Below are 13,722 nucleotides of genomic sequence, written 5' to 3' on the forward strand. Positions count from 1 at the left end.
GGACATCCTTTCTTGCAACGTATCAGGTAGATAATGTTGGCCGAGTTGCAAGAGTATTTACCGTGTACCTGGTGGATGGTATTCTCACGTGTGATGATGGTATCCATGTCGATGATCCGGCATGTCTTGCAGAGGTTGCTGTGGCAAGGTTGTGTGGTTTTGTGGTCACTGTTCTCCTGAAGGCTGGGTAGTTTGCTGCAAACAGTGGTCTGTTTGAGGTTGCGTGGTTGTCTGAAGGCAAGAAGTGGGGGTGTGGGGATGGCCCTGGCGAGTTGTTCGTCTTCATCAATGATATGTTGAAGACTCTGGAGAAGATGTCATAGCTTCTCCGCTCCGGGGAAGCACTGGACGACGAAGGGTACTGTGTCCTGTGTTTGTCTTCTGAGGAGATCGGTGCGGTTTTTCACTGTGGCACATCGGAACTGTCGATCTATGAGTCGAGCGCCATATCCTGTTCTTATGAGGGCATCTTTCAGCGTCTGAAGGTGTCTGTCACGATCCTCCTCCTCTGAGCAAATCCTGTGTATACGGAGGGCTTGTCCATAGGGAATGGCTTCTTTAACGTGTTTAGGGCGGAAGCTGGAGAAGTGGAGCATTGTGAGATTGTCTGTGGGCCTGCAGTACAGTGAGGTGCTGAGGTGACAGTCCTTGATGGAGATGCGTGTGTCCAAGAATGTAACTGATTCTGGGGAATAGTCCATGGTGAGTCTGATGGTGGGGTGGAATTTGTTGATATCATCATCTGAGGCCAGAACTCTCCATTCACCTGACGAAGGGGCGAACCCGAAAGCTTGTGAGTTTACTATCAAATAAATCGGTTGGACTAAAACCTGGTGTTGTCAGACTTTTTACTGTGTTTACCCCAGTCCAACGCCGGCATATCCACATCTTAAATCAACTTGACAGGGATATGGGAGCAAGGAAATATCAGCGAGGAAAAACAAAGAGAGTATTTGAGTAGGAAATTTGAGTAGGAAAGTATCTTCTCCATTTTCATCTTAACTGGTAATATTTCTTTTATTTTATTGTTTGCATTTCCTCTATGTTACCAGTTAAGTCTTTAGTAAAAAAGCAAAATATCTATTTTGAACTCCTGCTAATTCAGTATTTCTCTGAACTTTGCACATCTTTCAGTATAATACAAGAACACAGCCTGTATTCTTGTGCGATGGTTTGATATTGGGTAGGGTAGGGTTTAAATCAACTTGACAGGGATATGGGAGCAAGGAAATATTAACAAGGAAAAACAAAGAGAGTATTTGAGTAGGAAATTTGGTATTAAGTTGGGTCAGAGGAAGACAGAAAGAAATATAGTCTAAATTAAGTTTACTGCCCATATAGAATGCACAATGTTGATGAAACAGTAGAAATATGACGTTTGGATCATAGACACCTGGCTCAAAAAGTGTTGATTAAGAAATATTTCTGGATACAAAGCATTCAGGAAAAACAGGGAAGGAATGAAAGGAGGTGGTGAGGTAGCAGTACTGATTGAGGAAGACAGTACAATGCTGGAGAGAGAGGATGTCCTAGAGGGGACAAGGACAGAACTTATTTAGTTAAAGCTACGAAACAGTGGAGGTTTATTTGCACTGCTCATGCATTCTGTAGGCCAAAGGGAAAGATATAGAGGACCAAATTTGCAAGAAAATTAAAGAGAAGTGCCAGAGCTATAGAGTCATTTATAATGAGGGATGTTAATTATCCTAATACAAATTGAAATAGTAATGGTGTAGAGAGGGGGAACAAGTTTCTGAAGTGTGTTCAGGATAATTTTCTATATCAGTATGTTTACGGTGCAGTGAAGTAAGCTGCATCGTTGGATATAGTTCTAAGGAATGAGAAGAGTCAAATGAATCAAGTGCCAATAGGGGAACATTTAAGGGATAGTGATCACATTATCATAAGGTTTAGGTCAGCAATGGAAGAAGTTAAGAAACAATCAGGAGGAAAACTAATTAACTGGGGGAGGGTCAACTTCCATGAGGACGCATCTGGCCCAGGTAAATCAGAATTAAAAACTGATCAGCAAAATAGTAATAGATCAATAGGCTACTTTCAAAGTGTAGGGGTTTTGGGCAGGCACAGTTGAGGTACATTCCCACAAGGGGGAAGGCAGAACAAACAAATCCAGAACTCCCTGGATGATGACAGTGATGGAAAGTAATATAAATCTGAGAAAGAGTGCACAGATGTCAGGTAGATAATACAACTGAGAATCAGGCTGAAAACAGAAAGTTTAGAGGGGAAGTGAAAGTCCAAAGATTAGTTTGATTGGCCATGCAAAATTGCCCCTCAGTGTCAGGAGGAATGGCAGGGTAAATGTATGGTGTTACGGGATAGGGCCTGCATGAGATTGTTGTCAGTGCAGGCTTGATGTGCTGAATGGCCTCCTGTACTGTAGGGATTCTATGATTCTAAATAAATAAGAGAAGCAAAGGTAGTATATGGAAAGAGACCGGCAACTAACCTAGAAGAGAACCCAGAAGCCTTGTATAGGTATTTAAAGAGGACAAGGGCAGTTAAAGGAAGAGTCAGACTGATTAGAAACCACAAAGGGAGTGATGCATAGAGGTAAGGGGAATGTTTGAGATCCTGAATAAGCACTTTTCATCTGCCTTTACCCAGGAAGATGGTGCTGCCCAAGTCATAGTGAAAGAGGATGTGTTGAGACTCTGGATGGGCTAAAAATTGGTAGAAAGGAAGCATTGGATAGGCTGACTGTGTTTAAAGTTGAAAAAGGATATATCCAAGCATACTGAGAAACATAAGAATGGAAATTATGGAGTCACTGGTCATAATATTCCAATCCTCCTTAGATGTTCAGGTACTGCCAAAAGATTGGAGAATTTCTGGCTAGTTTAAACTAGATGGTGGGAAACTTTTCAGAAAACATAACAACATAACTGGGGACAAAATTAATAGGCAGTTAAACAAATGATTAAGGAAGGCCAGCACTGATTTGTTAAGGGAAAACCTGCATGAGATTTTGAAGCAGTAAATAAGAGAGTTAATGAAGGTAATGTTGTTAACATGATGCACATGGATTTTCCAAAAAAATCTCAAAGTTCCACGTAACATGCTTGTCAGTAAGCTAGAATAAAAGGGACAATGGCAGCACAGATATGAAATTGGCTGATAAGAAACAGAATAGTGGTGAACAGTTTTTTTTAACCTGAGGAGAGATGTACAGTGGACTTTCCCAGCAGTCAGTACCATTGTTTGTCTTGATCTCTATTAATGACCAAGACTTTAGTATGCAGAGCACTATTTCAAAATTTGAGGATGACACTAGGTTTTGAAGTATTGTCAAGTGTGAGAAGGACAGTCATAAACTTCAAGAGGATTAAGATCAAAGGAGTTGTAGACAGTGAGGATGAACATTACAGTTTGCAGAGGGACATAGATAAGCTGCAGAGCTGGGCTGAGAGGTAGCAAATGGAGTTTAATGTGGAAAAGCGTGAGGTGATTCACTTTGGAAGGAGTAACAGGATTACAGAGTATTGGGCTAATGGAAGGACTCTTCTAAGTGTGGACGAGCAAAGAGATCTCGGTGTACATGTGCATAGATCTCTGAAAGTTGGCACCCAGGGTTGTTATGAAGGCATATGGTGTATTAGCATTTATTGGTAGAGAGATTGAATGTCGGAGCCGTGAGATCATGTTGCAACTGTACAAAACTCTGGTGCGGCCGCACTTGGAGTACTACGTACAGTTCTGGTCGCCGCATTATAAGAAGGATGTGGAAGCATTGGAAAGGGTGCAGAGGAGGTTTACCAGGATGTTGCCTGGTATGGTGGGAAGGTCTTATGAGGAAAGGCTGAGGAACTTGAGGTTGTTTTTGTTAGAGAGAAGAAGGTTAAGAGGTGACCTAATTGAGGCATACAAGATTATCAGAGGATTTGATACGGTTAACAGTGAGAGCCTTTTTCCTAGGATGGTGATGGCAAATACGAGGGGACATAGCTTTAAATTGAGGGGTGATAAATATAGGAAGGATGTCAGAGGTAGGTTCTTTACTCAGAGGGTAGTAAGGGCATGGAATGCCCTGCCTGCAGCAGTTGTGGACTCGCCAACTTTAAGGGCGTTCAAATGGTCAGTGGATAGGCATATGGATAACATTGGAATAGTTTAGATTAGAGGGTCATTAGATGGGTTCCACTGGTCGGTGCAACATCGAGGGCCGAAGGGCCTGTACTGCGCTGTAATGTTCTATAAGTTGGTGGAATAGGCTGAGAAGCAGCAGATAAAATTTAATATACAGGTGTGAATTGACACATTTTAGGAAGAAGAATGGGAAGAGGCAATATAAAATAAATGGTGCAATTCTAAAGAATGGGCAGGAAAAGAAGGCCCTGGGGTTTTCGTGTGCAAATTATTAAAGGTACCAGGGCAGGCTAAGAAAGTGGTTAATAAAGCTGGTCTTTATAAAGAAGGGGCATAGAGTACGAAAGCGAGGAAGTTGAAATTAATCTGTATAAAATCCTGGTTTGGCCTCAACTGGAATATTGGGTCAATTGCATCACAGTTTCAGAAGAACATGAAAGTATTTAACAGGGCCCAGAAAAGATTCATGAAAATAGTTCCAGGTATGAGGAACAACTTCTGTTATATGGACCGAAAGAAGAAGTTGGAACTGTTTTTGAAGAAGATTGAAGGGTTTTTTTTGTTGTTTTAAAAGAGGTTAGCAAAATCATGTGGGATGTGGACAGCATAGAAAGAGAGAAACAGTTCCCACTGGTGGAAGAGTCAAGAATCAGAGAACACTGATTTAAGGTCATGAAGCAATGACATGAGGAAAATTATTTTATGCAGCAGTGATAGTATCTGGAATGCCAAGAGTGTGGCGGAGACTCAATCAAGGTCTTCACACGAGAATTGGATCAGAACAAAAGGGCAACAGGGAACAGTGGTTGAGTGAGATTGGGGTGAGTTGCTCTTCCAGACAGCCAACACAGACATGTTGGGCTAAATGATCCCCTTCTGTACTGCACGATTCTAGAAGAAATAGAAGCAGGAGTGCATCATTTGGTTCTTCAAGCATGCTCAAAGATTCAATAAAATAATAGAACATAGAACATTACAGCGCAGAACAGGCCCTTCGGCCCACGATGTTGCGCCGACCAGTTACAAAAACAATGACCCACTAGCCTATACCAATCCCTTTTAATAATTTTAATAATGGCTCATCTTCTACCTCAACTTCACACAAGCCTTATCCTCAATATATTGACCTTTGCCTTGAGTATAGTGAAGAGAACATCCACAGCTCTCTGGGATAGAAAATTCCAAATATTCACAACCCATTGAAATTTCTGCTTATCTCAACTCTAGATAGATAATCCTTTATTGTGACATTGTGAACCCTAAGAAGCTGAATCATGGAATACATTCAATGCCGGGTTTCATCGATTACTCATCTCAAAGGGATGCAGGATTATGGGCAGCAGGCAGGAAGGTGGAAGCGAGGCCACGATCAGATGAATTATGCCTTACTGAATGGTGGAGTGGGTTTAAGGGGTCAAATGGTCTATTCCTGTTCTCGTTTCCTATGTTTTTATTTCGATCCCTCTCAACCATCATTTAAAACTTAATTTTCATGTGATCACTACTCCCTGCATGTCCTCCCGTGCTTCTCATAGTTGCATCAGTTAAGTTCTGATTGCTAGGTCTATCAGTAGTTTCAACATATCGGGGCAAACATACAGACAAAATCCCTTTCTCTGCCTCCGCTGTCTCCTGCTGACAGTTTATTTGGGCAGTTGAAATCCTCCATGATGATGATTCTGCACTTTTTATTGTACATTTTCTCCCTATTAGGTGGTTTAATATTGTATTCAATTTCTTCCTTCATCCCCATGGATCTTGTTTCTCCTTGTTAATTATGTCCTTTCTTACTGTGACATTCTTATTTCGCATCAACAAAGCTGCCCAAACACACTATCCTTTATTAGTATAAATTGCTTGAAATATTTACTTGCCAACCTTGCCTGGTCTGTAGTCGTTATCCTATGTTATTCATCCAGTTGCCTTATTCTGTTGCTCGTGCAATTTAGTTATCTAGTATTTCATTGTCAGCTCTTATCATTTCTGTTCCCTGTGTAATTGTTATTTGTCATCTGACTTGGCTCTCATCTCTTCTTTTTTCCTTATCCTTATATATTATCTCAAACCTGCAACCCAATTTACAAGTTTAAAGTTCTTTCTCCAGTGCTATTTATCCATTCTTCTAGGACCCTGTTTTCAGCCTGGTTCAGGTGCAGTACATTCCAGCTACATCTGTTCTTATAATTCCAGTACTGGCGCTAGAGAACTGGAAGTTCTCTATAACATTCCTTCAGTGAAAAAGAATGTAAGCAATAATGTGTTGAAATGTTTACAAGTCCTTTCAGCCAAAAATGCAGAGTATACAGTCTTTTGAGGTGTCTACCATCGTAGTGTCCAGTCAATTCCGCGTGACATTACGAGGCGGCTGAGCACACTGGACATAATTAACATATTGACAACATTCCAGTGTAATGCTAAAGACATGAAAACCAAACGTAGTGGCTCTGTTAGACAATGGTGGAGAAATTAAAATCAAGGATGCTCAAGAGGCCAGAATTAGAGGACCACAGGTATCTCATAGAATCCCTACAGTGCAGATTTGGCCCATCAAGTCGGCACCAACTCTCAGCCAGGCCCATCTCCCCACCCTATTCGCAGAACACACCACTAATCCGTCTAACCTATGCACCTTTGAACACCAAGGGTCAACTTAGCATGGCCATTCCACCCAAACTGACACATCTCTGGACCTTGGGAGGAAACCGATGCAAACATGGAGAGGGTGTGCAAATTCCAGTCACCCAAGGCTGGAACTGACCCCAGGTCCCTGGCCGTGTGAGGCAGGAGTATTAACCACTGCACCATTGTGCCGCCCAGATGTTTTGTGGCTAGAGGGGCCATAGATAGGAAGCGGCCATGGAGTTGAAAACAAGGAAGATAATTGAGGTATGCCTTAAAAGGGAGCCAATTTAGATAAATGGGCACAAGGGCAATGGGTGAATGAGACCTGATATGAAGGCAATAAAGAAATATGTGCCTCAGTTTTTACAGAGTAAGGTGCAAAAGGTGAGTATTGTCATTTTATCTCTGATTGCTCCACTGGGCAAGGAAAAAAAATAACCTGCATCACTGTCAAATTCCATCCCAATTTATCTTTCTTTTTGCATTGGGAAGGTTTCTGAGTTGCCCAATATTGGCCTTGTGGGAGGTCTCAGGGGCAGGAGGCATCCAATTTCCTGTCTGCAATTGTATAGAGCATTGGTAATGAGGCTGTTCCCTTAAAATGGGCTATGTAACCCCAATTCCTCCCCTATAGTCCCTGCACTATTAATGGTCAAAATCTAATCAAGAAGAGTTCAATATTTTCAGGAGAGGAAAGAAAATAGTTGGAAAAAAAGCATAGCTAACTAGTCAGCGAAGGAGTAGTACAGTAAGCTGTAAATATAAAGGGAACAGTGGAGAAATGCTCACGTTCACCAAACGTAGAAGGAAATAAATGGCCAATGAAGATTCATTATGATTGGATCAAAGCTCTTTAAGCTTTGAGCAACTGTATATTTCTGTCAGAAATACTCCCTAAAGCAATTCATACTGACACTACATAATCTTCATCTTGCGACAGATTCTTCCACTTACACAATATGTACTATGTTTCTTTCTTATATGGCAGATGGAGTTTAATTTAGATAAATGCGAGGTGATGCGTTTTGGTAGATTGAACCAGGGCAGAACTTATTCAGCTAATGGTGGGGCACTGGGGAGAGTTACAGAACAAAGAGATCTAGAGATACAGGTTCATAGCTCCTTGGAGGTGGACAGGGTGGTGAAGAGGATATTCAGCATGCTTGGTTTCATTGGTCAGAATGTTGAATACAGGAGTTGGGACATCGGTAAGGCCACACTTGGAATACTGTGTACAGTCCTGATCACCCTATTACAAAAAGAATATTATTAAGCTAGAAAGAGTGCAGAAGAGATTAACTAGGATGCTACCAGGATTTGATGGTTTGAGTTATTTAGAGAGGCTGGATAGACTGGGACTTTTTTCTCTGGAGCATAAAGGGCTGAGGGGTGATCTCACAGAGGTCTACAAAATAATGAGAGGCATAAATCAGCTAGATAGACACTATCTTTCCCCAAAGGTAGGGGAATCTAAAACTAGAGGGCATAGGTTTGAGGTGAGAGGAGAGAGATACAAAAGGATCCAGAGGTAGTAGTAGAGATGGATGCAATTTTGTTTTTTAAAATGCATTTAGACCATTATATGGTTACAAACAACAATACAGCACAGGAAACATGCCCTTTGGCCCCCCAAGCCTGCACCGCTCATGCTTCCAACTAGACTATTTGTTTGTATCCCTCCATTCCCTGTCTGTTCATGTGGCTATCCAGATAAGTCTTAAACGATCCCAGCGTGTCCACCTCTACCACTTTGCTTGGCAGTGCATTCCAGGCCCCCACCACCCTCTGTGTAAAATACATCCCTCTGACATCTGTGTTAAACCTTGCCCCCCTCACCTTGAACCTGTGACCCCTTGTGTTTGTCATCTCTGATGTGGGAAAAAGTTTCCCACTGTTCACCCTATCTATGCCCTTCATAATTTTATACACCTCTATTAAGTCACCCCTCATCCTCCATCTTTCCGGGGAGAACAACCCCAGTTTACCCAATCTCTCCCAAAGGGTAAGATGGATATAGAGGGATATGAGCCAAATGCAGGCAATTGGTACTAGTTTAGGAGGTTTAAAAAAAAGGGCAGCATGGACAAGTTGGGCCGCAGGGCCTGTTTCCATGCTATAAACCTCTATGACTATGACTATGACTTGTATCTGTGAAAGCACAAGTCTATTAGGTTCTGGCAACTTGGATTGTGAAGAACAAAGACTCTGGATCTATCAGTGGAATTTGCCAGAATACTGACAATAGAGCAGGAAAATGAGAACAAGTGGCCATGTTTACACTTTATACACAGACACAAAATGTTTGAGCTTTGTCTATTGTTTAACATCTAAATGATTCCTAAAATTAGGTTATATTCATTTTTGTATTCCCTTGAGTGCCTTACCTCATAATTCATTTCAGCGCACTGATTCAGTTCACTTGAATATATGAAAATTATGTGCCAAGTGAAGGGATTTAATGTCCTGACATTCTTTAGATATGAATCTAAATGCTCAAGGAACAATGGTCAAGTAATAATTAAACCAGAAACTGCCCTTTTCTATCTGCCCAAACACATGCACTGTAATATTACAGAATGCACAAGATTTTATAACTCATAGCAAGATGAATAGGAGCATAAATATGTTTAATACATCTCTTTACTTCTGATTATTAATTTAAAACAAAAGATTAAAATTCTTCCTTCGATGCACACTGCTGAATGGTAATGATTTTTTGTCAATGCACACTGCTGAATGGTAATGATTTTTTGTCAATTACTCACCATGTTAGTTTTGATTTTCCTAAAGGAGAGTATATTAGAACATTGACTCCATGTGGAGCAACTAGATTGGAAACTAATTAAAAAGCAGTGTCAAAGTGTACAACTTCAGAAGGGCTGGTAAACAATGTCATTGGAATACAAGCTTTTGGAGGGCTGCTCCTTCATCCAAAACCTCGTGCTATCAATTAAACCTGTTGGACTTTAACCTGGTGTTGTGAGACTACCCCAATCCAACACCAACAACTCCACATCATTGGAATACAAGTACGAATCTTCAGACCTGTACTGACATCAAGGGACAAATTTTATACATCAGTGGAAAGCTATGGGCAGTGTTGTCAGCAACATATCAGTATCAACAGAGATTTGATAGAGCAGACGCTGAGAGATTGTTTCCATTGGTCAAGGAATCTAAAACATGGGGGCATCGCCTCAAGATGATCTTGATCCAGTGGGCTGATGAATGGCAGATGGAGTTTAATTTAGATAAGTGTGAGATGATGCATTTTGGTAGATCAAATCAGGGCAGGACCTACTTAGCTAATGGTAGAGCGTTGGGGAGAGTTATAGAACAAAGAGATCTAGGAGTACAGCTTCATAGCTTCTTGAAAGTGCAGTCACAGGTAGTTAGGATGGTGAAGAAGGCCTCACTGTGTCCGCAGTGTAAATGCTTTTTAGGTGAATGGCAGAAAGAGGATGAATTTGAAATGAATAATGTTGAATAAACTGGCAGCCATTTGGTCACCCCAGACACCATCAATAACAGCAGTCTCAATGGCATTCTGCTGCAATGGCAAGCCTTTGCCTACAAATAATCTCCATCTTGCCATTTTCCCCACTTAAAGTTCAAATTGTTTGATGCTGTTCTGATTTGCCTCTCTCAACTCACCTGCTGTGTATTAATGAGTTACAGACGATGCGTATGTCTGTGCAGTGGTGGTGAAAATCCACTGTCTTGAGAAAATAGCTGGTAATTGACTCATTAGCCGGTTTCAATTCCTGCTGGAGGTTGTCACCTCTAGAAACAGTGGGAGGAGCTGGGAATACATTGAAGAACCGACACACTGCCATTTATACCAATATTCCTCCAATTCCACCTCTTTGAAAACATTCCTTCTATTGTCGTCTGACATCCACATGCACTCGCTTCTCAGTTTGGTTGCTGGACAATCATTAGGTAGCCTGTCTCCTTTCATTTTTTCCTTCCCCATTCTACATGACAAGAATAGTGACCTATTCCATCATTACGAAGGTAAATGAAAACTGAGTTACAAATTTTGACTTTGGTCTAGTAAGAATTTTATTTCCTTTGCAGACCTTTCATATGAAACTAATGAGACTTTTTAATAATTTACCTATTTCTGCTGATATTCTAACACCTTTTCAAACCTGACTGGCCATTGACTCTTCTGCAAATAAATCCAAATATCAAATATTACTGCAAAATAGTGGTTTAGAATTTGTTAATTATATTTTTAAAAATATTTTTAATTATTTTCAGGTGGAAGGCATTAATTGGAGTTTCACTTGAGCATATGTAAAGAGACAACTTATTGAAACTGTGGTTTGGTTGAGTTCTGTAAATAAGTGTAAGACTAAGTGAAGATTGGCTCAAGTATCATCCACAAACTTTCCAGAATAGAACAAGAATAGGAATTGCTCTTCGGTTTCTGTTACCCTTTTTGCCAACTTCTAACTGGAAGTTTTATTATATTTTATGTTTCACCAGCAGATCCCTTCATCCACTGGCCTACCTCCACATGTGCATAAAGCAGGATTAGTTGTATCCACTTCTGTGTCTAGTCCATGCAAGTTGGACAGTCAGCAACAAATGCAGCAGGGAGAGCATCAAGGAATGAAGCCTCCTTTACATCTCTTCAGCCACTTGCCTCTTCACTCTCAGCAGCAGGTCAAGGCACCGTACAGCATGGTCCCTGTGGGTGGTATTCAGTTAGTTCCTGCAAGTTTAACTGCATACTCCACTCTTGTACCAATTCAGGCAAGACCAATACAACTTACTCTCCCAGCTATTGATGCTATTCACCAGACAGCAAGCCCTCTTAACAAAAATACTTTGGAAACAGCTGGCAACATAAAGCCTTTAGATATTTCAGAGACAAGTAAGCTTTTGCCATGTATTGGGCAAGTAAACCTATCCAGTCTGCAGAATGTGAGCAACTCAAATTTTCAAACTGTTAACACTTTAGGCATGGAGTCATTAAACCTTCTGGGTTTGACAAGTTCAAATATAGGCCCAAAGATGTGCCCTTCAAGTCTTTCAGTTAATGCTATTGGCCTTCAAGTGTTGACCACAAACCCAGAGAATCAATGTACACCATGCCTACAAACTCATGTACCAGGTACGCAAATCATGAAATTCACATTGCCTACGCTTGTTCCATCCACCAACACAGGGGCCGAAGGTCAAACAAGTATTGAGGTGCACAGTACAAGCAAACATTATGCAACTCGGACCGAACAGACACCAGTTAGCCTTCCTGGTGGAACTAATGCTGATCAGGTGGCCTGCACACTATCCTCTCAGGTTTCTCCTCAAATTCAGGCATGTAGCCTGAAGGATTTGTCAGATTCTATTGACTGGAAACATGGACAACCAAATAAAACTAACAAAGTGGAGATATGTTCCAATAAACCCAGTTATCTGGAGGCACACAATAATGAAATAACTGCTAGGGCTGTGACAAACTCTGACTTGGGGCACTTAAAGGAAAACTCTGAGATGGTGAATAAATCTGTTCTTCAGACTATTTCTCCAGAAAAATACAGATGGAAGTCTACAGCAACTACACAAGCTACTGTGCATTACAGTGACGTTAGCAGTGATGATGAAGACAGACTAGTGATAGCAACATAAAACATTTCACGGGACCTTTTTTTGTGCAGCTATCACTTGACCTTTTAAAAAGAAATGAACTTCGTGATTTCTTACCAAACAAGCTCTCTTCCCTGAAAGCACATTTTTTTTGATGTAGATATTATGTTTGTGCAATTGTAAACTAAGACCAACTTAGAAAAAAGATGTCTTATTGTTCATTGTCTGCTCCAGCCATTTTTGTACATGTTGTATAAACAATTGTGCCTTTCAAATTTCTTGCTTAGGAACTGTACAGGTGAAATAAAAAAGTAGTTGCTTGTGCTTACTAATTTTTAAAAAAACATTTTACAATGTGTAGTGTTATAGTAAGAAAAATAACTACATGTTGCACTGATATTGTAAATTTCTATGGCTATGGGGCATTCTTTTATGTACAGGCGTAAATTGTATACCAGTTCATATTTATTGTATCCATTTTTCTGATCCATGATCATTTTGTTCTTGCTGGGAGTAGGTTTGCATTCAGGCAAACTCTCTCTCCAGAATAAACAAGGTCACATAAAATATTTGTTTACAGAAATTGCATATTATTTACCAATATTTAAGGAAATCCAATGTTTCAGTACAAAGCTATTCAGCAAAAGAAAGGGAAGGCAAGTCTGTCAGCAGGGGTGGAGTGACACCCTTACTGCAGAGCCAGTTGAGGCGTTTCATTGCTTTCTTGTGAGCAACAACTCCAACTGTGGCTATTTCCCTTGTGGCCAAGTCCTGGCGGGGACACTTAAACCCAGGGCCTTCCAGCTCAAAAGCAGGCGTACTATCCATTGAGCCATTTCAGCTCCCCCAGAAAATTGGCAAATTAATTTTAACGTAGATATTACATTTTATTCAAAAACAATAAGTAGATCATGCAATCATTTCCTTCCTATATTGTGGTGACGAGAACTGCAAACAGTACTGTAGCTATGACCTAATGAGCGACTTATACAGCTCCATCATAACCTCCCTGCTCTTATATTTTGTGCCTTAGTTAATAAGGGCAAGTATTCCATATGCATTTTTGACCACTTTATCTACATGTCCTGCTGCCTTCAAGAATCTATGGACATGCAGTCCAGGTTCCCTCTGGTCCACTGTACTTCCTAGTGTCCTATCATTCATTGTGTATTCCCTTGCCTTATTAATCCTCCCAATGCATCACCTCATACTTTTCAGGGTTAATTTCTATTTGCTACATTCTACCCATCTGACCAGCCTGTCTGTATAGTCCTGTAATCTAAGGCTTTCCTCATCACTATTTACCACACCACCAATTTTCACATCATCTGTGAACTTATTGATCATTGAAACAAACAGTATAAATGCATTTAAGAGGAGGCTAGACAAGTAAGT

At 40.7% G+C, this 13,722-nt stretch overlaps 1 protein-coding gene across 5 annotated transcripts in view; it reads left to right on the forward strand.

Moving 5' to 3' along the window:
- hivep1 (HIVEP zinc finger 1) overlaps nucleotides 1-12,877 on the forward strand; it is a 291,276-nt gene extending 278,399 nt beyond the window's left edge. For 4 of the 5 annotated variants that reach the window (XM_080204735.1, XM_080204726.1, XM_080204754.1 and 1 more), the window contains one exon: nucleotides 11,224-12,877. In XM_080204735.1, the coding sequence (XP_080060861.1) occupies nucleotides 11,224-12,369 (1,146 nt within the window). In that variant the 3' untranslated portion in view covers nucleotides 12,370-12,877. The remainder of the gene's footprint in view (nucleotides 1-11,223) is intronic. The other variant, XM_080204744.1, reaches the window with a different exon arrangement.
- Nucleotides 12,878-13,722: the final 845 nt, after the last annotated feature.

This window comes from Carcharhinus amblyrhynchos, chromosome 2 (assembly GCF_965287045.1).
Source record: "Carcharhinus amblyrhynchos chromosome 2, sCarAmb.v2.hapA, whole genome shotgun sequence".
In the NCBI taxonomy this organism is placed as follows: domain Eukaryota; kingdom Metazoa; phylum Chordata; class Chondrichthyes; order Carcharhiniformes; family Carcharhinidae; genus Carcharhinus; species Carcharhinus amblyrhynchos.